At 34.5% G+C, this 23737-nt stretch overlaps 1 protein-coding gene across 1 annotated transcript in view; it reads right to left on the reverse strand.

The window, feature by feature from the left end:
- Positions 1-23737, reverse strand: part of LOC121367588 (protein DENND6A-like) — a 35707-nt gene that overhangs the window by 3961 nt on the left and 8009 nt on the right. The window contains exons 6-19 of the mRNA XM_041491862.1: positions 22705-22810; positions 19742-19821; positions 15353-15408; positions 12671-12731; positions 11226-11287; positions 10517-10612; positions 9747-9841; positions 7370-7438; positions 5747-5811; positions 4864-4953; positions 3929-3982; positions 3689-3798; positions 2289-2391; positions 1376-1450 (exon numbers count right to left, since the gene is read on the reverse strand). Of these exons, the coding sequence (XP_041347796.1) occupies positions 1376-1450; positions 2289-2391; positions 3689-3798; positions 3929-3982; positions 4864-4953; positions 5747-5811; positions 7370-7438; positions 9747-9841; positions 10517-10612; positions 11226-11287; positions 12671-12731; positions 15353-15408; positions 19742-19821; positions 22705-22810 (1122 nt within the window). The remainder of the gene's footprint in view (positions 1-1375; positions 1451-2288; positions 2392-3688; positions 3799-3928; positions 3983-4863; positions 4954-5746; positions 5812-7369; positions 7439-9746; positions 9842-10516; positions 10613-11225; positions 11288-12670; positions 12732-15352; positions 15409-19741; positions 19822-22704; positions 22811-23737) is intronic.

Consider the following 23737-nt stretch of genomic DNA (forward strand, 5'->3'; position numbering starts at 1 on the left):
ATAGGCAAATCTAGATATAAAAACACTAATGACTGAATTTAACGTTGTGTATTTGCTTCTAGATATAAAAACACTAATGACTGAATTTAACGTCGTGTATTTGCTTCTAGGTATAAAAACACTAATGACTGAATTTAATGTCATGTATTGGCTTCTAGGTATAAAAACACTAATGACTGAATTTAATGTCTTGTATTGGCTTCTAGGTATAAAAACACTACTGACTGAATTTAATGTCTTGTATTGGCTTCTAGATATAAAAACACTAATGACTGAATTTAATGTCTTGTATTGGCTTCTAGGTATAAAAAAAAAAAACACTTGTGACTGAATTAAATGTCTTGTATTGGCTTCTAGGTATAAAAACACTAATGACTGAATTTAATGTCATGTATTGACTTCTAGATATAAAAATACTCATGACTGAATTTAATGTCTTGTATTGCCTTCTCGATATAAAAACACTAATGACTGAATTTAATGTCTTGTATTGGCTTCTAGGTATAAAAACACTAATGAATGAATTTAATGTCATGTATTGACTTCTAGATATAAAAATACTCATGACTGAATTTAATGTCTTGTATTGCCTTCTCGATATAAAAACACTAATGACTGAATTTAATGTCTTGTATTGGCTTCTAGATATAAAAACACTAATGACTGAATTTAATGTCTTGTATTGGCTTCTAGATATAAAACACTAATGACTGAATTTAATGTCTTGTATTGGCTTCTAGATATAAAAATACTCACGACTGAATTTAATGTCTTGTATTGGCTTCTAGATATAAAAACACTAATGACTGAATTTAATGTCTTGTATTGGCTTCTAGATATAAAAATACTCATGACTGAATTTAATGTCTTGTATTGGCTTCTAGATATAAAAACACTAATGACTGAATTTAATGTCTTGTATTGAATTTTAGATATAAAAACACTAATGACTGAATTTAATGTCTTGTATTGGCTTCTAGATATAAAAATACTCATGACTGAATTTAATGTCTTGTATTGGCTTCTAGATATAAAAACACTAATGACTGAACTTAATGTATTGTATTGGCTTCTAGATATAAAAAATAAAAATTAATGACCTGAATTTAATGTCTTTTATTGCCTTCTTGATATAAAAACACCTATGACTTGGAAGTTAATGTGCTGTATTAGCTTCTAGATATAAAAAACATTAATTTGACCTGAATATAATGTCTTTTGTTGACATCTAGATATAATAAGACTATTGATTAGTTTCAAGTTATATTTACCTTTTAATTTGTTGAATGTTCTGTAGTACAGTATTTGAAAAAGTGCTATATAATATTGGGGAACATGAACTGCGATAATGAGTCACATAGCAAACACAACTCACCAACTTTTCCCGAAGTCTTAAAATCAGATCAACAATCTCAACCTCTTCCTTGTTATGAATCCACTCCAGAAGATTCTTAAATATATTAAAAAGAGAATAGAATAAAATAACATTAAACTTCAGACAATAAACTCACCCAATTTTCTTATATAATTAGCAGTGTTCGAGATTAAAAATTTTGGGCAATATCCCAGTTGGATACTAACATTTCAAAATCTGGTATCCCACCTGAGAATTTAGTATCCCACTTAAATGAAATTCATAAATAACATCATAACAAACTTGGACGACACTGTTCTCGTTTCCAGTCTATTGCTACGCCACAATCAAAATCGCGGAATTTGTGAAATTAAAAATTAAAAAAAAAAACCCACTTTATATGGTATCCCAGTGGGATACTGGGTTATTGAAGTCTGGTATCCAAAATTAAATTCTGGTATCATCAGGATATCGGGATACCGTTAATCTCGAACACATAATAACAAACCTAATTAAAATCATATGGTTGTGTAATAAGAAAGTAGCAGTATTTATAAATGAAATACACTTTTGATAAGAGATTATATGTTTTTAAACATAATTTAAGCAGTACAACACTTGTTTTTAAAACCAGTCTAGTCTTAGATATTACATATTCAAAATGTTTGACTGACATAACCAAAATAACAAAACTTAAGTTTGTAACTAGTAGAAAAATAATTTTTATATTTTACTTTACATTTCTGGATGTGAATTATGGAAAAAATTCCATTACAATATTAAATCACAAAAGGAAAAGGAAAGAAATGTTAAAAAGCTAGGTTCGAAGAAATGTTTTTATTTAATGACGCACTCAACACATTTTATTTACGGTTATATGGCGTTGGGGGGAAAAAAAGAAGAAAAAATCTAGGTTTGGTGTCTTTAAACTCACAGCACTACAGAGAACTTCCATGTGAAGAATCTCCAGCTTCTGGTTGACGTCCTTCTGTCTCTCATTGTACCAACCCTCAAAGTTGGACGAACGGAAAAATCTCCTGCAAGTTAATAAACATCCGACAATTTTACTTTTTTAAACTTTTTAATAACTACTAAGCACAATTAAGATGCTGTGAACTGTTGTGTGTACTGTTTGTTAAACTAATCTGTACTTTGAACACTAACATGTCATATGTACTACATTACATAAACTAACCTGTACTTTGAGCACTACCATGTCATATGTACTACATTACATAAACTAACCTGTACTTTGAGCACTACCATGTCATATGTACTACATTACATAAACTAACCTGTACTTTGAGCACTATCATGTCATATGTACTACATTACATAAACTAACCTCTAACAATGAAAGAAAGAAATGTTTCATTTAACAATGCACTCAACACATTTTATTTACGGTTATATGGCGTCAGACATATGGTTAAGGACCACACAGATTTTGAGAGGAAACCCGCTGTCGCCACTACATGGGCTACTCTTCCGATTAGCAGCAAGGGATCTTTTATTTGCACTTCCCACAGGCAGGATAGCACAAACCATGGCCTTTGTTGAACCAGTTATGGATCACTGGTCGGTGCAAGTGGTTTACACCTACCCATTGAGCCTTGCGGAGGACTCACTCGGGGTTTGGAGTCAGTATCTGGATTAAAAATCCCATGCCTCGAATGGGATCCGAACCCAGTACCTACCAGCCTGTAGACCGATGGCCTACCACGATGCCACCGAGGCCGGTCCTCTAACAATGAATGAATGAATGAATGTTTAACAACAACCCAGCATAAAAATACACATCTGCTATAGGGTGTCACAAAAGGTAAGTATATGAAAATATTACATGTTATGTGTACTGCATTATTAGTCCCATACCTGTCTAATCATAGGGAATTATAGGCTTTCTCTCCATCTTTCTGTCCCGTAACATGAGCACTATAAACTAACCTATAGTTTTCCGCGGGTTTTTTCCACATAATGCCTCCAGATATTAAGCTACAATTTTGAATTTAGCTTTATCATGTACTGTTACAGATCAAGTTTGAGTTTCATGCTGATTTACTAATTTTTCTCAGAGTTATGACCCTTGAACTTAAGAGGCACAAACATTTGTTTTCGCAATGCCTCAAGATATTGAGCTGAAATTTTGTGTGTAAGTTTATTATGTACTGTAACAGATCAAGTTTGACTTTCATAGTGATTTACCCCTTGGTCCTTGAACTTAGGAGATTAAAACATTTGATGTGCTTGGTGTATTGCTTTAGTAGTATTCTCAAAATGTTTGTTAAACTAACCTAACTAACTCTAAAGTGTGAATTGCATTATTAAACTAACCTGTACAGTCCCTCCCAGTCACCTTTGGTACCCGATGTTAGCTGTGGTCCTGACGTCTCAATGTTTTGTAGAAATTCATTCAGGTCAAAAGGTCGTAAATGTGGAGGTGCCTAAAAAAAATTAAAATACAATATTACATTCAAATTTAAATATATAATATTACCTCCATAAAGTAAATTTCTGCTTTTAACATATCTGTCAATTTTATTTATGAAATGAATTTTTAATATTTGAACTTACTTTATGTGGAGATATATTTTTTTGTAGAGGCATGAGACTTGCCATGTATCTTTCCTGTAAAACAAATAAAATAGCTCAATCAGAAAATGGAAACATGAACCATAATAAATTATACTGTACATATTTTTAGCATTCCCAAAATGTGATATTTAAGGGTAATAAAGCAATCAATAATGTATATTTCAGAGAAATCTCTATATAGAGATTACTATACGAGCTTGTGTGTTGTTCAGATTTTACAAAACAAGTGTCAGGATTATTGTATTACCTGATTGAGAGCACGGGTAATACATAAATCCTGAAACTTGTTTTGTAAAATCAGTACGATTCACACGCAAGTGTAATAATTTCTTTATTATCCATATTATCCAAAATATTATTTTTGTGAATAACAAGCTAGGACCATGTCAAAATGTTTCAAATGTAACTAAAACGAGACGATGAAATGACGTTATTTCCCGAAATAACATCAGTGTTTACACTGGGAAAGCCGCATTAAGTTATGACGTTGCTTCACAAAATTACATCATTTGTTGTGCACGTGAAATCATGACACACGTGGGTCATACGGATTATATTTCCCTTAATATCTTGAACTATGTGGATAATAAATCAAAATAACCTCTTAGACCATGCCTTTGTAAGGAAGTGTATTGTGTTAACACTTAGCTATTCCAATCAAATGTAATAAGTCACTTTTTTATTTAAAGTAGATCAACATAACCTATATATTGTTTGTTTTAGGAAAATTTATAAAAATGGCTACTCTATGCATATCCAGTATTTATCTATAAACAAACTGTAATATCTTAGCAGCTGGTATAAAAAAAACCCAGCATGGGTAACCCTAAATGCAGCACAAACGACCCTGAATGCAAGACCGTGCATATTAAATACAACACAAGTAATCAATGCCACAGTTTGTAACTACTTGCCAGTGGAATCATAAAGCTCTGTGTGAGTTCTAAGAAATGTCTTCTCAAGATGGCATTCTGAGCTTCAACTGGTCTCTTCGTCTGAGAACCCTGAAATGTTCACAATGGACAAATGAGAACAATTAGGCCATAAAGAAAATATAAAATTTAATATATTCTGTGGCAATTTGTTTTGCAAATCAGTGAGGGAGGATGTTATTTTATTTTATTATTATTATTTTTTTTATTAGATTTTTTTTTTTTTAAATTTAGAATTTAGAAATGGGTTTCTTTTCATGTAATAGTAGTATTTAAAAACTAATTAAGAAGCTATAAGAAATTATGGATTATCTGTCCCGAGTGGATTACAACATTCATTCATGAGGAACGGATTATTCACGACTCCTTGTAAAGAGTAGGTTATTCCCTTAATTACACGTTGTCACTTTTAACTGTTTTTTAATGCATAAGGTCCTCTGCTGTCTCCAACCAAGCCATCAGTCATTACACATATAACCGTATGCGCATTACATGACATAATACAATTAACATCATGGCATAACATCATTCTTTTTACAGCCAAATGTTTACAATACAAAATAATAAATTTGTTCTATACTATTAAAGCTACTGTTTATGAAAATATACCATTTCAATTTATGAAACAAATGAGTCAAACTTTTCCCATAGATCTCATGAATGGAAACATTATATGAATGAAAGTGAAGTCCTGGTCATTGTGAACAACCAACCAAATGTCATTTTTAAGCCAACCAATCAGTAGAAGCAATCTGCACACTGTGCAATTATAGAAAAGAATATTACCACTTAATTTTTAGCAGGTATGTCAGTGATATAAATGTAAGGTAGTACTAGCTGGTAACACAAAAATCTGTTATCATACCTTAATGAGTCGTTTCAGAATACCCTTGTCTTTTGTGAGGAATGGCTTGAATCTAGTGTAGACACCTGTAAAATGAAGAACAGACAATAGATACAGAATTACAAAATGTGATAGAATTTTTTTTTAAAAGCAATAATGAAATGCATTCATAGAGTCTATAGTAGTTTTCTCAAAATCTATTACAAATTTAAATTAGTACAATGAATTCAGCTGAATTAAATGTCTTGCGTATACTATAAACATTTTCAGTGCACTGTAATGAATATCCAAGTTTCACTGGCCTAGGACTTATAGTTTGTGAAAAACTGATCTGAACATAAAACTAACCATTAAATTTTAATGCAAAAGTAGACATTGTCACCGCCTACACAGCCTAGCCGCCCACACAGCCTTGACTCACCATCTACACAGCCACACCACCCACACAGCCCCGCCACCCACACAGCCTCGCCGCCCACTCAGCCTCGCCACCCACTCAGCCTCGCTGCCCACACAGCACTGAGCCTCACCGCCTACACAGCACCGCCACCCACACAGCCTCGCCGCCTACACAGTACTCAGCCTCGCCGCCCACACAGCCCCGTCGCCCACAGCCCCGCCGCCCACACAGCCTTGACTCGCCGCCCACTCAGCCTCGCTGCCCACACAGCACTCAGCCTCACCGCCTACACAACCCCGCCACCCACACAGCCTTGCCGCCACTCAGCCTCGCTGCCCACACAGCACTCAGCCTCACCGACTACACAACCCCGCCACCCACACAGCCTCGCTGCCCACACCGCACTCAGCCTCACCACCCCGCCATCCACACAGCCTCGCCGCCCACTCAGCCTCACCGCCCACTGTCCCGCTGCCCACAGCCTCGCCGCCTACACAGCCTCACCACACACAGCCTTGCCTCGCCGCCCACTCAGCCTCGCCACCCACAGTCCCGCTGTCCACACAGCCCCGCCACCCACAGTCCCGCTGCCTACATAGCCCCGCCGCCTACTTAGACACAGCCCCGCCGCCCACACAGCACTGCTGCCCACACAGCCCCGTCGCCCACAGTCCCGCTGCCTACATAGCCCCGCCACCTACTCAGACACAGCCCCGCCGCCCACACAGCACTGCTGCCCACACAGCCCCGTCGCCCACAGCCCCGCCGCCTACTCAGACCTGCCACCTACACAGTCCCCGCCACCCACACAGCCCCACCGCCACCCACACAGCCTCGCCACCCACCATCCACACAGCCTCGCCACCCACACAGCCTCGCCACCCACACAGCCTCGCCACCCACAGCCCTGCCGCCTACAGTCCCTGCCGCCTACCCGCCTACACAGCCTCGCCACCCACAGTTCCCGCTGCCCACCCTCGCCGCCTACACAGCCCAGCTGCCTACTCAGCCCTGCCCTCTATATCTCACCTTTTCACTTCATAAAAGCGAGACAATAAAAACAGAAGAAAAAAACATTACTCTAAAATAAATGGAATGGAATTTTACTTTACTATAAAAAATGTGTTAATAATTTTAACTTTTTGTGTTAACTAAATATAAGAAGCGAGATGTATACTAACATTTAATGACTATTAAAATGTTAAACTAGTAATATATTTGCAAAGCAAAGCAAGTGCTGTTACCTGGCTTAGAATCAAGTGTTTTCAGGGAGCTAGCTTTCTTTAGCTTGTTGGCAGGTTTAGGAGAACTTCCTGAAGTGCAAGGTAAGATTGCTTTTAATGAGACGTAAATCTGGTTTGGATGTGTAAAGTTAAAGAAAGAAAGAAAGAAATGTTTTATTTTACGATGCACTCGACACATTTTATTTACAGTTATATGGTGTCAGACATGGTTAAGGCCCATACAGATTTTGAGAGGAAACCCGCTGTCGCCACTACATGGGCTACTCTTTCCGATTAGCAGCAAGGGATCTTTTATTTGCGCTTCCCACAGGAAGGATAGCACAAACCATGGCCTTTATTACACCAGTTATGGATCACTGGTCGGTGCAAGTGGTTTACACCTACCCATTGAGCCTTGCAGAGCACTCACTCAGGGTTTGGAGTCAGTATCTGGATTAAAAATCCCATGCCTCGACTGGGATCAGAACCCAGTACCTACCAGCCTGTAGACCAATGGCCTAACTACTACGCCACTGTGTGTAAAGTTAAATACACATATGACTTATTTTTTATCACCACAAAATAAAAAATTTAAAAATGAATATATAAAGAAAAAAGGCAATTTAAAGTTACTGGTATTCTATGCATTTCCAATAATTAAGAATACAGTAAATACATTTCAAACAAAATTAAATTATATATTAAAAATCAATAAATAAATAATCACAAAAATCATCTACAAAATAACAAATAAGTCAACAACTAATTTTTGAAAAATAAAACAATTAATTAATTAAAAGCAAGAAAACACCATAAACTTCTTAAATCTATAAATATTTATGACTATGACTTTATTTGTGATTTCTTTTTAAAATATATTTTAGATAAAGAAGAACTATATAAAAATGTAAAACAGTCAAATGGCCAATATAATTATGTATTTGGTCAAAAAGCAGGATAAATAATAGGAAAGGAAGAAGGAAGAAAACAAGCAAACATAATAGTGTGCAAAAACCCCCACCAATTACTAAATAGTAATAATCGGTGTTCTCTAACATTTCTCAAAGAAGGATTGTTTGATTTAATGACACACTCAACACATTTTAATTATGGTTATATGGCTTCGGTCTAAGTTTTCTGAAACCAGATTTGCACAACAGCTAATGACTGGTAGTAGATATCATGTAAAAAAATATGTTGGGCCTTGTCAACTAATCTCTGGCTGACTGCAGACGATGCACTTTCTTCATTTTAAACATATTAAATGATATACATATGAAAGAAAATAATCAGATTTTTGCCAGCATAGTAGGATCATATCCAGCATGACGGACGTGTTTTTAAAAATGATCAGGTTGGACCTTGTTATGTTGTCAGAGTAACACTGAATAATAAAATATGACACTTATAATGATAGTTATATTTACTATAATTACAATATAATATACATAGAAATTTAAAATTAAACAATAATGTTCTTCATAAAAGAATATATTTGAATATTTTTAAACACAAATATAAATATTAGCAAAATGAACTGTCAATTCACTGAAATAATTAATGACAAAGCACAATAACAATATTATTGGTAAATAGAGGATTCGGTCACGAGTATTTTTTAATATGTAAAATGTCAACCTTGTCTATGTTAATCAGTATTTGTCTTGGCAGAGCCTTGACAAATACTGATCAACTAGACGAGGTTAATATTTTTACATATCAAAAAACACGAGTAGCGAATTCTATTTATCCTAAAACACTTCTCAAATAACATTTTAATCAAATTTTTAGTAAATCACAATACTAAAGTCGCCGTCATCGGTAATATGATGTCATCACGATTAGCACAAATTAGTTTGACGTCACGCATTTTAACGTAATCTTTGAAAATGTTACACTCAGGTCTTGTTGGCTTGTAAGCAAATGACCCATCAACAGCAACTCATCACCTAGAGACCTTGCAAATTTGCATATCATTATTAACGGGGTTAATACATTAAATTATCACATGGGTTTATATCATGGATATCATGGGCGAGTTGTAGGATAAAATAATTATACATTATCTAGCAATTTTTTTAAAAACAAACCAGGGAACATTTTGTTCAATATCACGTTGCGATTTTGGACTATGGAAATTTCAGATCGCTACACAATTTTAAAACATTATTGTTACTTTATTTACATGCCTATATCCAAAATAGGTTCAGGCACATCCATCCCACGTCCAGTCTCTGGCAAGGCCAGCGGTTGAGAATCGGACAGAATTAAAACATTAAACAGTAGTTGCTAATCAATTTTCAATGGACTAAAAATATTGCTAATCAAGATTTTGAAAACAAAATGTTCCCTGCAAACATGAAGATTCCCATCTGATGATATTTGAAAATGGTTTTACCGATAGCACCCATTTCTCCTATTCTGATGATATGTGGCCAGTGTTGTAACGTTTTCGCAAAAAATGGATTGGTAACACCAAGAATGATGGAAGGCCTGTAATTAGACACAAAAATAAGACATAGTTAATCGTAACCAACTATAAAAATTGGACACAAATTATAAGTTTTGCCTACCATTAACTAGTTGGCTTCAAAATCAAGTATATCATTAATGTAGTTTTACTTATAAGAAAATAATACAAATAAATTAAAACAGAATTCAAGATCCCAATTAATTTTAAAAAAATGCTTTTTATCCATTAAGAAGGAAAGAAATATTTTATTTTATTTATCCCACAGACAGGATAATACATACCACGGCCTTTGTTACACCAGTTGTGGAGAACTGGCTGGAACGAGAAATAGCCCAATGGGTCCACCGACGGGGATCGATCCTAGATTGACTGCGTATCAAACGAACGCTTTACCACTGGGCTACGTCCCGCCCACATCCATTAATATGAAAATCCACAGCTCTGACCAAGTTTCTTTGATCTACGACTGAGAGTTTGTCAGATTTTGTCAGTTGCGCAAGAGACAAATAATCTTCACTGAATAACCAGATCAAACACAATATTTAATGTTTGGTAAAGGACACTGACACACATTTATCTTTTCCTACAAACGCAACAATATCATTATACTCATGTATGCATATAAAGAGACTACAGCCTACTATATGTTACACAGTAATGGAATAATATGTAAACTAAGACAAGCTGAAACTTACGGAGCTTGTACTTTCGTTGTGTATTCTTTAAATTCACTGTCATGGATGGTGAAGTAAGGCCTGAAGTCAGAACAGTATCTCAGGGGTGCTATCAAGCTGTCAATACAAACAATCACATACAGTGAGCTTGCATTAATAAACAACAATATAGATTTTTAAATATCAACGCTTCTATAACTGATATAATATTAAACACATGAAATATAAATGACACAGGTATTGGGATGAATATCCACAGATGCACTAAATTTTAATGATCTATGATTTATAGTTTTTGAGAAATGGAACTAAACGTAAAACTTTAATGCTGAGCTAAACATAAAAGTTGATGCCATCATCGCTGTCGGAACATTAATACCTTCGTTTTGTAAAGGAAAAAACAACAATCTAGTGGGTGCAAATGCTCACATTACAAATACTGATTGAAGTAAACTTTGATAAGTTTCTCCTTTACTGTATACCTAGTCTTACCACTCACTTGTATGCAGTTACCTCCAACCCATGACTAATTTAAACAGCCCAAGCAGCCATAGTTATAGCTTTTGAATTAATAGCTGTGTTAAATATTTTACCATCATTTATAGATGCATCTTCCAAGAAAATGAAACTTGAAAGAATTGGTAAAAGTTATTTCAAGAAATAAATACACTAACAGAATGAATGCACCAAGAAAAAAAGTTTAGTTAATTTAATTAGTAAATGATCTTACTTAATTAAAGCTTGAACACAGTTTGAAGTCACTGTTGGAGATGCTGCCATAACGACAATTGGCTGAAAATTGAGATAGAAATAAACAGTAAAACAACCAAATATTAATATTTAGAAAAGCCACAGATACTACTTAGAGAATAACTAACGAGCTACGAGGAATTACAGATTATCTGTCCTGAGTGAATTAATGTTTTACAGCATTAATTCATGAGGAACAGATAATCCGTAATTCCTCGTAGTGAGTTGGTTATTCTCTTTATTACCCATTGTCAATCTTTAACGATTTTAAAAGTATATTTACGTTCTCGCTGCTGTAAAGGGACATACCCTAGTTTCAACCCGTGAAAATTAACACTAACTTTAGTTAACCTACAAACCTGTAACCCATTTAAAAAAGTTACAACTGAATGAAACATGAGTCTGTGACTTTGAAATAGTCAAATACCCTCTAAAAATAGACCAAAACTCGACTCCATAACTCTTACTTCTCAGACGCACGTGTGTTTTTAAAAATATGAGAAATGCATTTTGTGATATTAAAAACACCAGGATAACCGAAAAAACTTCGCATGTACGGAAATGGATAATTTAAACAATAAAACCTATGTAAAGTATAATTTCAGTTATCAAAAACAGCTCTAATAGTAAAAAATATGCCTTAGTGTTTAAAAACTAGGGTGTGTCTCTTAACAACTAACAAACTCTACCAGCCATAACAATATATTCATATGCACCGTTACCGGTGCACACCCAACAGTATTCACCAAAGAATAGTTCCAAAAAAACCCAGTCAAAATAATAAAATTAAAACATTTTTAAACATTTGTACATATATTTTGATTTTTAATTCCGTAAATGATCGTATCGTAAACAAATATTTGAAGTTCGTAGTAATAGTTTGACCGATGAATGGAATCATGAATGAACAAAAAGTAGTTCCGGCAGTATGTAATTGCCAATCAAATCTGGTCTTTTTAAAGCCAGCCAATCAGTGACTGTAGAAGCAATCTGCACACTGTGCAGAGATCGAAAAAATATTACCCCGTATATTTGAGCCCATATGGGTAATAAATTCAGATATGCATTGCTTGGGAGTCATACATTAAAATGTGTTAATTTGTAAAGTATATAAAGTATAGATACATTGTTGGATTAGAAATCATTTATTTATGAAGTTTAAAAAGGTATCCTCAAAAGCAAACTTCAAAAGAAATTTTAATGGGTTTTTTCTACCTACAGGTATTTATAGCACAGGTGCTTGAAAGGTTAACTTATCTGTTATAAAGGTAATTTGGTAAAGGTAATTTGATTGCATGGTGTTGCTTTGGAATCTGTGGAGAAGCCAACTAGATGTGTTTAAATTGATATCCTACATTGTGAAATACCAAAAATCTACAAAAATGCTCTGTCCAACTGGTATGAAATAAATACAGTTTTACCCACCTCAGCAATAAGAACAAGTTCCCAAAGCAGCTGTATATGACTGATAATACTCTCAAATGCACTGAAAATTAAGAACAAAACTACACTATTTTTCACACAAGAGCAGAATAAAAACATTCCATAATGGCATATAAATATATTAACAAGAATTACTGTCCCACATTATTGTTCATCCCAATTGTTCACACAAGAATTCCGCAGAATTAAATATTAACGTATTTGATGTTACCGACAGTTACATTCATCTCAATGCATGTTTAAAAAAAAAAAATCAAAATTAAACAAATTAAAAACAAAATAATTAAACTTTTATTTTTCTTATCATGCATTGAGATGAACATTCTAAGTTAAAGTTTGTTTTGTTTAACGACACCACTAGAGCATATAGATTTATTCATTATCGGCTATTGGATGTTAAACATTTGGTAATTTTGACATATAGCCGTAGAGAGAAAACCCACTACATTTTCCCACTAGTAGCAAGGGATAGCACATACAACAGCCTTTAATATATTGGCTGGAATGAGAAATAGCTGGGGATCGATCCTAGACCCACTGTGCATCAAGTGAACACTTTACCAGTGGACTACGTCCTGCCACTGAATATTCATAGATGTAAATATAAACAATGTTTTACTGATGTAGGATTAATATTTTGTAAGAAATGGATCTAAAGGTGAAACTTTAATCAGGGCTAGCTCTGGCACTCACCAAATTCACCAACTGCAAATTTAAAAAACAACTGGCAAATTTCATTTTAATTTGGCAAAATAATTTTAGGTAATAATTGATATTTGGATACAAAATAACTGGGTTTCTGCAAGTTTAATAGATAATTTGGCGAAATAATTTGATGTAATAATTGATATTTGGATACAAAATAGCTGGGTTTCTGCAAGTTTAACAGATAATTTGGCAAAATAATTTGATGTAATAATTGATATTTGGATACAAAATAACTGGGTTTCTGCAAGTTTAACAGATAATTTGGCAAAATAATTTGATGTAATAATTGATATTTTGATACAAAATAACTGGGTTTCTGCAAGTTTAACAGATAATTTGGTGAAATAATTTGATGTAATAATTGATATTTAGATACAAAATAACTGGTTTCTGCAAGTTTAACAGATAATTTGGTGAAATAATTTGATGTAATAATTGATATTTTGATACAAAATAACTGGTTTCTGCAAGTTTAACAGATAATTTGGTGAAATAATTTGATGTAATAATTGATATTTTGATACAAAATAACTGGTTTCTGCAAGTTTAACAGATAATTTGGTGAAATAATTTGATGTAATAATTGATATTTAGATACAAAATAGCTGGTTTCTGCAAGTTTAACAGATAATTTGGTGAAATAATTTGATGTAATAATTGATATTTTGATACAAAATAACTGGGTTTCTGCAAGTTTAACAGATAATTTGGTGAAATAATTTGATGTAATAATTGATATTTAGATACAAAATAGCTGGGTTTCTGCAAGTTTAACAGATAATTTGGTGAAATAATTTGATGTAATAATTGATATTTTGATACAAAATAACTGGTTTCTGCAAGTTTAACAGATAATTTGGTGAAATAATTTGATGTAATAATTGATATTTTGATACAAAATAACTGGGTTTCTGCAAGTTTAACAGATAATTTGGTGAAATAATTTGATGTAATAATTGATATTTAGATACAAAATAGCTGGGTTTCTGCAAGTTTAACAGATAATTTGGTGAAATAATTTGATGTAATAATTGATATTTTGATACAAAATAACTGGTTTCTGCAAGTTTAACAGATAATTTGGTGAAATAATTTGATGTAATAATTGATATTTTGATACAAAATAACTGGTTTCTGCAAGTTTAACAGATAATTTGGTGAAATAATTTGATGTAATAATTGATATTTAGATACAAAATAGCTGGGTTTCTGCAAGTTTAACAGATAATTTGGTGAAATAATTTGATGTAATAATTGATATTTTGATACAAAATAACTGGTTTCTGCAAGTTTAACAGATAATTTGGTGAAATAATTTGATGTAATAATTGATATTTTGATACAAAATAACTGGGTTTCTGCAAGTTTAACAGATAATTTGGTGAAATAATTTGATGTAATAATTGATATTTGGATGCAAAATAACTGGGTTTCTGCAAGTTTAACAGATAATTTGGTGAAATAATTTGATGTAATAATTGATATTTGGATGCAAAATAACTGGGTTTCTGCAAGTTTAACAGATAATTTGGTGAAATAATTTGATGTAATAATTGATATTTGGATGCAAAATAACTGGGTTTCTGCAAGTTTAACAGATAATTTGGTGAAATAATTTGATGTAATAATTGATATTTGGATGCAAAATAACTGGGTTTCTGCAAGTTTAACAGATAATTTGGCGAAAGTTTCTGCTGACCCAGAGCTAGCCCTGTTAATGTTGAGCTAAATGCAAAAGTTGATGCTGCCACCATCAGAAAAGTAATACTAATATCTTACCTTTTTACTTTGTTAGGGCGAGCAAAAACTATATTATACACTGAAACAAGATCATATTAAAAGTAATATTCTATAATGGAATGAAAATGTAATAAAAATAAGATTCTGTGGGTGATAACTTCAACAACAATAAAAAAAAAAGTAAAAAGGAAACAACAAAACAAAACAATTACAAACCTATAAATGTCCACTTCATGTAGTGATGGTAGAATTGTATGTGCAGGAATATCATGCTGAAAATATATGATGAAAATTAATAACAAGGTACTTAACTGTACTCATTATTACAGTTGAGGTTTCTGCAAGAGGGTACAAGGGGTTAAAATGGGGGGGGGGGGGGGGTTCAAATTCTTTATTATCCCCAGAAAATAGGTCATGTCAGGGTTGGGGAGCCCTGAATCATCACCTTACAATATTCTTCCTTTATAAGTCTCACCAACACTGGGAATAGAACATTTGGCAATTGAATTAATTATGTTTTTGTTTTTTGTTTTTCAGACACAAATGTAACAAGACATTCACACATAATACCTTTCTACAATTGACAGTTTCCACTCATGCCTTTGCATACTCATGTATATTATATACATATATCTTCATACAGGTGATCCTCAGAAGTTTGTACTTTCTCATATATATATAAAGGGTAAAATTATGTTCCTTAAAATCTTGGATATAAATGGATACATTTTTCCAATTTTTAGAACAATTATAGTAAGAGAAATATGGTCAATGTACATATATGGCAGTGTCCAATTTCAAAACATTTCAAACCCACAACCACCTAGTAGGGGCACTTATGATTTGTTTTGTTTTTATTATGTACTCTCAGATTATTTTCTGGCAGAAAGCCAGACTGTGTGATCTAAATAGGTTTCCAGACTGCTGTCTACTGCCATACAAAAAGGAGAATGAGGCAAATGCTGGGAGACCTTGTTGGCCAGCCTGAATTAACAAAACTATTGTTAAAAGTTTAACATACACTTAGTTTAAATGTATTCATTCACAACAGCTGTAATCAAAGAATACAATTACAGCGAAACCTCTCAAAACCGAAATTCACTGAAAACCGGATTGTTTTTTTGAGCCCCCCTTTTAAATATCTGTAGAAAAGGGAACCTAACTAAACCGGATATCTCTTAAAACCGGACATTTTAGTTGGTCCGAGGGTGTCAGGTTTAGAGGAGGTTCACTGTACTTCCAAATCTCTTTATCATATAATTAGGTTACTGGAACCAGAAGTAGAACTGAATGAATGAATCCAAATCTCTTTATCATATAACTAGGTTACTGGAACCAGAAGTAGAACTGAATGAATGAATCCAAATCTCTTTATCATATAACTAGGTTACTGGAACCAGAAGTAGAACTGAAAATTGTGAGAACAATAGTTTTGTTCACACAGAGCTCGTACAAGTTAAATTTTGTGGAACCCACTTTTTGGTTCACACATAAAATTCAGGCTACGATATATCATGGGTGGACCAGTTTAAGTAAGCATAAGCATTCGATTCTAAATCATATAAATATTTATAAACAGACAGTTGCTATTCAAATAGCTACCTTTTTATTAGTATTTCTACGCTTCAAAATGAGCATTAAACTGGCCTCTATGTAGCAAAGATCACTGCAAGTGCGTCAAAAACTGTAGCATGCATCAGCAGTAAATAATGTTAACTATGTAACCTGTTTTGGTGAGTGAAACGTATAGCTTACAGCCAACTTTCCAACACAATTTTGTTTTTTTTTATCAAAATATGTATGTTGTTCAACATGTACTTATAATAATTTATAAAAAATATTTTAAGGCAAATAACAAAATGGAGTCCTTGAGAACCAATGTTAACAGACAACATTTTAGGAAAACGAATATAACAATTTTGATGTCTTGCAATTGTGTTAAAAGTTGAACAAATTAATAGTTATAATTGTAAAATTGTTTTGTTAAAAAATATAAGCCGCATTCTGAGTTTTAGTAAATATATAAACCTAAAATATATAAAGGAAGGACCATATATTTTTGGCAAGTATCTATAAAGTGAGTTTTACCAGCAGACACCATGACAATCATATGACTTCAATAACCAGACACCAGTACAGCTGAGAACAGACAAAAATAGTTTTAAAAAATAAGTTTTCTTTCAAATAACAATATTTGAAAATCATAGAAAAAAGGTATTAAGAAATGTGCCATGTTTATGAAGGTGTTAAATTCGATCTTGCTTTCTTTGCTCATTTTAACCTTATTTTTATGAACATTTCTGTGAAGATAACAGACAGTTGTTTACTTTCCCCATGCAAAAGTCAACGATGTCAGAAATCTTCAAATGTACATACTGTTGAGCACAAACGACGAAATCAGCGAAACAGGGCCAAGGACGATATATATATTTACATTGTTTAAATATTGTTAATTGTTTGTGTAAGTTATAACATATTGATACACCCAAGCCATGGAAGTGTTATAAATAAATAAATTGTTTAAAATGAAAACAAAAAAGATTTTAAAAACCCCACACATAACTAAACTAACTGACACATTGTTTAGGTTAATTGATGGAAAAACAAATAAAGAAGAAAACATGGTATGAGATAAGGGCACACATTCTTACCCTCCTTTGAGACTTAGGCTGACTGGAGCCCAGTAGTTTGTCTGTACGAGAAGAAATTCTAACCTAAAAGCAGGAGTACACAAAAACAGATGCACACAACGTCAAACACAAAAAGATTTTTTTTTAAATGAATAAAACTACAAAAATATTAACTCAAGCAAGGGAAACACTGCAAAAATAATTAGCTGAAATATAATATTTTAATTTTTAACTCATTTTTATTGCGCTTTAATTCTGGAATGTTTAACTTTGTTTTTAACAGTTGAAAATGTACCAACAAATTACTGCCATGACTTGGAAGTGAAACATTATTCTATTAATTTTGTATAGAGATGTGACTGCATTTGCTGGAAATAATTGAAACAAAAAAGGCAATGACACCACTAGAGCACATTGATTAAGCAGTCATTGGCTATTGGATGTCAAACATTTGGTAATTCTGATGTAGTCTTCTGAAAAACCCACTACATTTTCCCCATTAGTGGAAAGGGATCATTTATACGCACTTCCCACAAACAAAATGCAAACACCTAAAAAAGGTAAAATGGCTAAAGCACAAATAGTGACAAATTTCATATAGGATATTTAACAGAATCAAGATATGTACAAACTGCATTCATATAACTGATATGGGAAGAAAATAATGTAACCAGTGAAGTGTCCTGCCTTTTGAAAGGTAAAAACATAACTAAAATTGCTAAATATTAACAATACACAATGCACAATTTTGGGATGAAAAACTAAAGTACTTTAAGGCACACTATTTGCAGATATAGCTAGCCTGACTCCAATCCAACAAGCCAGTAATAAAATGCCATAATGAAACAATTTCATTTTGCAAACTGCAGTATTGTCATCGATTTAAATAATTTTATCACGAATTTTGCACACTGTTTTATATCGCACAATGATATACTGAAATGATAAGTTAATGTTTATGCCAAACTTTCACACAGAACCTTCTAGTTATGATCAGACATAACACAAATATATCCTCTTTTTCTATTTGCTTAGTCGGTGCCATTTCAAAAAGTACAGGACTGGGTTTTTTTAAATTTCATATTACCATCAAACATATTACAGAAGATTGTCAGTCTCAAATGCTAAAACAGATAACGAGTCTGATATAATTTTTGTGAGTACTGGCCTCCCGGTCTTGCCTAAAAATTACACATTGCAATAAAGCACTGATAAAAGTTTAAAAAAAGAGAACAAAAGTAAAATCAAAACTATTATTAATACAACACAGAGTGCTTATATGATGTTAGTTTATCTTATAAAGATGTAAATAGTTAATAAGTTGCTTTGCTATTCCACCTTGATTTATCCCTCGATATATTTATGGTGCAAAGATCATTTGAACTGTGTTAAAAAATGTTTTAGGCAGCTGTGCAAATTTTAATCTACTGATGAATTAAGCAGCTTACACTAGTTAATACAGTGAAACCCATCATAACTGGAACCACTGTAAAACAAAATTACCAGGCATTTTTCACAGGCCCTTTTAAATAACAACACTGAACAAAACACTCTAATCCAGATACCCCTTAAAACCAGACTTTTACTTAGTCCTATGGGTGTCCGGTTTAGAGGGGTTTCACTGTATTACTTTGAACCAACTTTACAGTCAAAAACTATAACAACAGGGCCCAGTTGTTCAAAGCATAGTTAAATTAACCGTAGGTTAGTCTAGTATTTTCCTATTAATTATTACCAAATAAACGTTAAATTTGATTATGTTTGTTTACCTTTAATTGTTTTAAATCAAGTTTCATCATTATGTTTTTAGTTATTATTTGTACCGATTCAGTCCTTGGTTTTAAAAATGTCTGTCAACCACTGGTTAAGCTAACTAACATTTGATCAACTGGCCCCTAATATTGATCTACAGATTGTGGATAGTGGTAAAGTGCTTGTACAGTACCAACAGTGCAAGACAGCAACATCTAATTACCTGTAACACTGTGCCCATGATGGGCAGATTGAGAGTGTCCCCAGGTATGGGCGGTGGCCACTGATCAATGTCATGGCATGCTGAAATACACAACTACCTTTAATAACACAATAACACACACATGGCTTTAGTTAATAACATTATTCTAAATAATATCAATACAGTGGACTCACTTTGTACTGTCGAAATAGTCCGGTTTACATAGAGGACCGGTTTAGACAGAGTTTCATCCAGAGTTATGGTTCTTGAATGATCGACAACTCGCGATCAACAATGACATTTGAACCCATGGATGGTTGGGAAACACAGACCCAGACTTGCAATCGATTATTTCACAGACATAAAACATATATACTCTTCAAAAGAAGAAACACAAAACCACATTGTCGTAACATTTGGAGAATTGATTTAATTATTGAATGGTGAGTCCGATAATTACCAAATGTTGCAGGATTGTTCACAATTCACTCTAGTCCATTGTGAGTAAGTGATAGGACACACCACCAAGGTCAAGGTCATCTGGAGTCAATACCGGGTGTGGCCTCCGCGTGTGTTGACAACTGCCTGGCACCGCCTGCCCATTGAAGCAACCAGAGTACGGATGACATCCCGGGGGATGGTGGCCCACTCGGCCTGCAAGGCTGCTGCCAGCTCGGGCAGGGTCTGGGGCTGTGGTTGTCGCTGTCGGAGGCGTCGGTCCAACTCGTCCCATAGATGCTCAATTGGGTTCAAATCCGGTGATATCGATGGCCAAGGAAGGACATTAATGTTGTTGTTCTGTAGGAAAGCCGTTGTGAGACGTGCTGTGTGAGGCCTGGCGTTGTCATGTTGGAACACTGCGTTGGCGTTGGCCATAACTGGAACGATGTGTGGCCGGAGGATCTGGTCAATGTAGCCCTGTGCATTCAGGATGCCCTGCACGTGGACCAGGTCAGTTCTGCCAGTGTGTGAGATGGCTGCCCACACCATGACACTACCCCCGCCGAATCTGTCCACTTCCTGCACGCAGTTTGCCGCACGTTCACCACGACGCCTATACACGCGACATCTTCCATCATGACGTCGGAGCAGAAATCGGGACTCGTCACTGAACCACACCTGTCTCCATCGCAGTTGAGGCCATTGTCGATGAATCTGGCACCACTGCAGTCGGAGTCGACGGTGTTGTGGTGTTAAGATGACACCTCGAACTGGACGTCTGGCACGAATTCCTACCTCACGTAGGCGGTTCCGTACAGTCTGGTCGGATATCCTGCGCAAACCTGGTATTGCTGCGGCTGTGGAGGTGGCAGTAGTCAATCGTTCCTGAAGGTGGCGTACCCGGATGTAGCGGTCCTGCCCGGGGGTAGTGACCCGTGGTCGACCGGATCTAGGGAGGTCACGTGTTGATCCATGTTGCTAGTAACGGTCCCACAGTCTGGAGATGGTGCTTGGGGACACATGGAATGCCCTGGCAACGGCCGTTCTGGATTCGCCTGCGTCTAGTCGGCCGATGGCATTGTTTCTCTGTGGTTCACTGAGACGTGGCATGTCCTGGATTGTCAACTGTCGGCCAGATACAGAGGCCAGGCAAGCGAACACCCTGCACTTTTATACTGTCGGTGTTCATGTTGCACGTGCAGACAACGCACGTGCAGTGGTGACATGGTTTGCATGTAGCTGCGTTTTTGAGAATATTCACATTTTGGAACTTTATTGTACAGTAGCTGTGTTTTATCAAATGTAACCGTGGGAATGTGTTTGGGACATGCAATGACCTTATATTCACAAAGCATGAACCGGCATGAAATAACCCATTTGTACCCTTTTGCGTTTCTTTTTTTGAAGAGTATACTTAAAGGGACATTTCTAAGTTTGCTGCAGTTTTTAAGATGTTATAGACTAACAGAGATTTTTTAACGATTAATTACGTATCAAATATATTTTTCTGCATAAAATATTAGTGGCTGCATATTAAAGGTGTTCCTGGTCGTTAAATTTTATTTTATTTCCTAAAACATTATTTATTCGTACGTACGAATTAACAAATTTGTGCTAAATCGTTCTGTTTTGACTAATTTTTGTATTCATTTGACTTTAGTTTCTAACGAAAGTTTGATATGTTGCCGTTTTTGGGGGTCGCTCCGCCATTATAAATGAAATAAGACAACACAAAATATATGAGCGAGTCGCACCTATTTAGACATGCGTTAGGTTGACAAGTAAAACTCGCCGAGTTCATAAGAGTGAAATCAGTTAGGTATCAACACACACACTAATATTAATCTGATTGATCTAACGCCCACCGCAATAAGAGTAAACTTCACACAAGTGCGATTACATTTTGTATTTGATCGGCGTCCTGATTACTCGGCAAGTGACGATCATTGTTTAACTTATTAAGCAGCCCGTCTATCAGACACAATTACAACATATAATAAACTGAACATAGACTCTCTCTCAATAACCACTAACATCTGTTCTAAACAGACATCCCAAATAACTGAGGTGTGTGCCCAGAACAGTGTGCTTAAACTAAGATATAAAGTTCTCTTCTCAGTATATGAATATTAATGGAGTTTATCTGTTAATGTATGATTATGAGTATGTCAAACTTAATATTTAATACTTAAGTTTCACTAAAGGTTAACAGTATTATCAGATTCTACTTATAAACATGTTTTCTTGTTACACACATCCAAATTAACTAAATATTTTTTGGTTAAACTTTGTTTTGTTTAACGATACCACTAGAGCACATTGATTTATTAATCAGCAGCTATTGGATGTTAAACATTTGGTAATTTTTACAAATAGTCTTAGAGAGGAAACCAGCTAAATTTTCCCATCAGTAGTAAGGGATCTTTTATATGTACAACCCACAGACAGGATAGCACATACCACAGCCTTTGATATACTAGTCATGGTGCACTGGCTGGAACTACGATATAAGCATGAAAATTAAGTTAATTGATCAATCTCACCAGCTTCAAGACTAGGTTCTCCGTTGTCAAAGTACTCTGGAGCTATAATACTGACTAGCTGGGTGAAGAGGGCAACAAAAGGCAAGCGGGAAATCAGGACAACCGACTGAAATGAGAGAAATCAACATGAACCACAATCACGGTCCTTCCTAAAAGGGAACGTCGGTTTCTTATTGTCGTATGTACTAACAACATGAACCATAATCACGGTCCTTCCTATCAGGGAACGTCGGTTTCTTACTGTCGTTTGTACTAATATGAACAACAATTACAGTCCTTCCTATCAGGGAACGGTCATTGCTTACTGTCGTTTGTACTAACAACATGAACCACAATTACAGTCCTTTCCATCAGGGAACGGTCATTGCTTACTGTTGTATGTACTAACAACATGAACCACATTACAGTCCTTCCCATCAGACAACGTTGTTTCTTACTGTCGTATGTACTAACAACATGAACCACAATTACAGTCCTTCCCATCAGGGAATGTCGGTTACTTACTGTCTTATGTACTAACAACATGAACCACAATCACAGTCCTTCCCATCAGGGAACGTCCGTTTCTTACTGTCGGATGTAATCAAACTTATTTATTTCTGAGTCAATTGTTATTTAAATTGCACACAAAAATAGTGGGGGTTTTCTTATTTCCAAAAATCTTTTACTTTTCTACTTACGGCAAATTAAATAGAAATAATTTACAAAAACATTGTTAATGGAGGATGGGAAGAACTATTGTAGTTAAGGTACCGGTATACCAGTTTTGTGGACATAACAAAGAAACAATGGAAATTCAAAGTTGACATGTAATCTTGCTTGGGCATGCAATACCCATTACAAAATATATATACTTACATGATTGTATATAGTTAAATAAAAGTAATTTCTCAACATTTAAGGTCTAATTCACTTTACTTTGCAAACATTATTTTATGCTAAAAAGCAGATAGCACATATAACATCACCTAACTAGCACAATAAAACACACAGCGTCCTTAAAGGTTGTTTTTGTTTAACATTGTTTTACACA

The sequence above is a fragment of the Gigantopelta aegis genome, chromosome 3 (assembly GCF_016097555.1).
Source record: "Gigantopelta aegis isolate Gae_Host chromosome 3, Gae_host_genome, whole genome shotgun sequence".
NCBI lineage: Eukaryota > Metazoa > Mollusca > Gastropoda > Neomphalida > Peltospiridae > Gigantopelta > Gigantopelta aegis.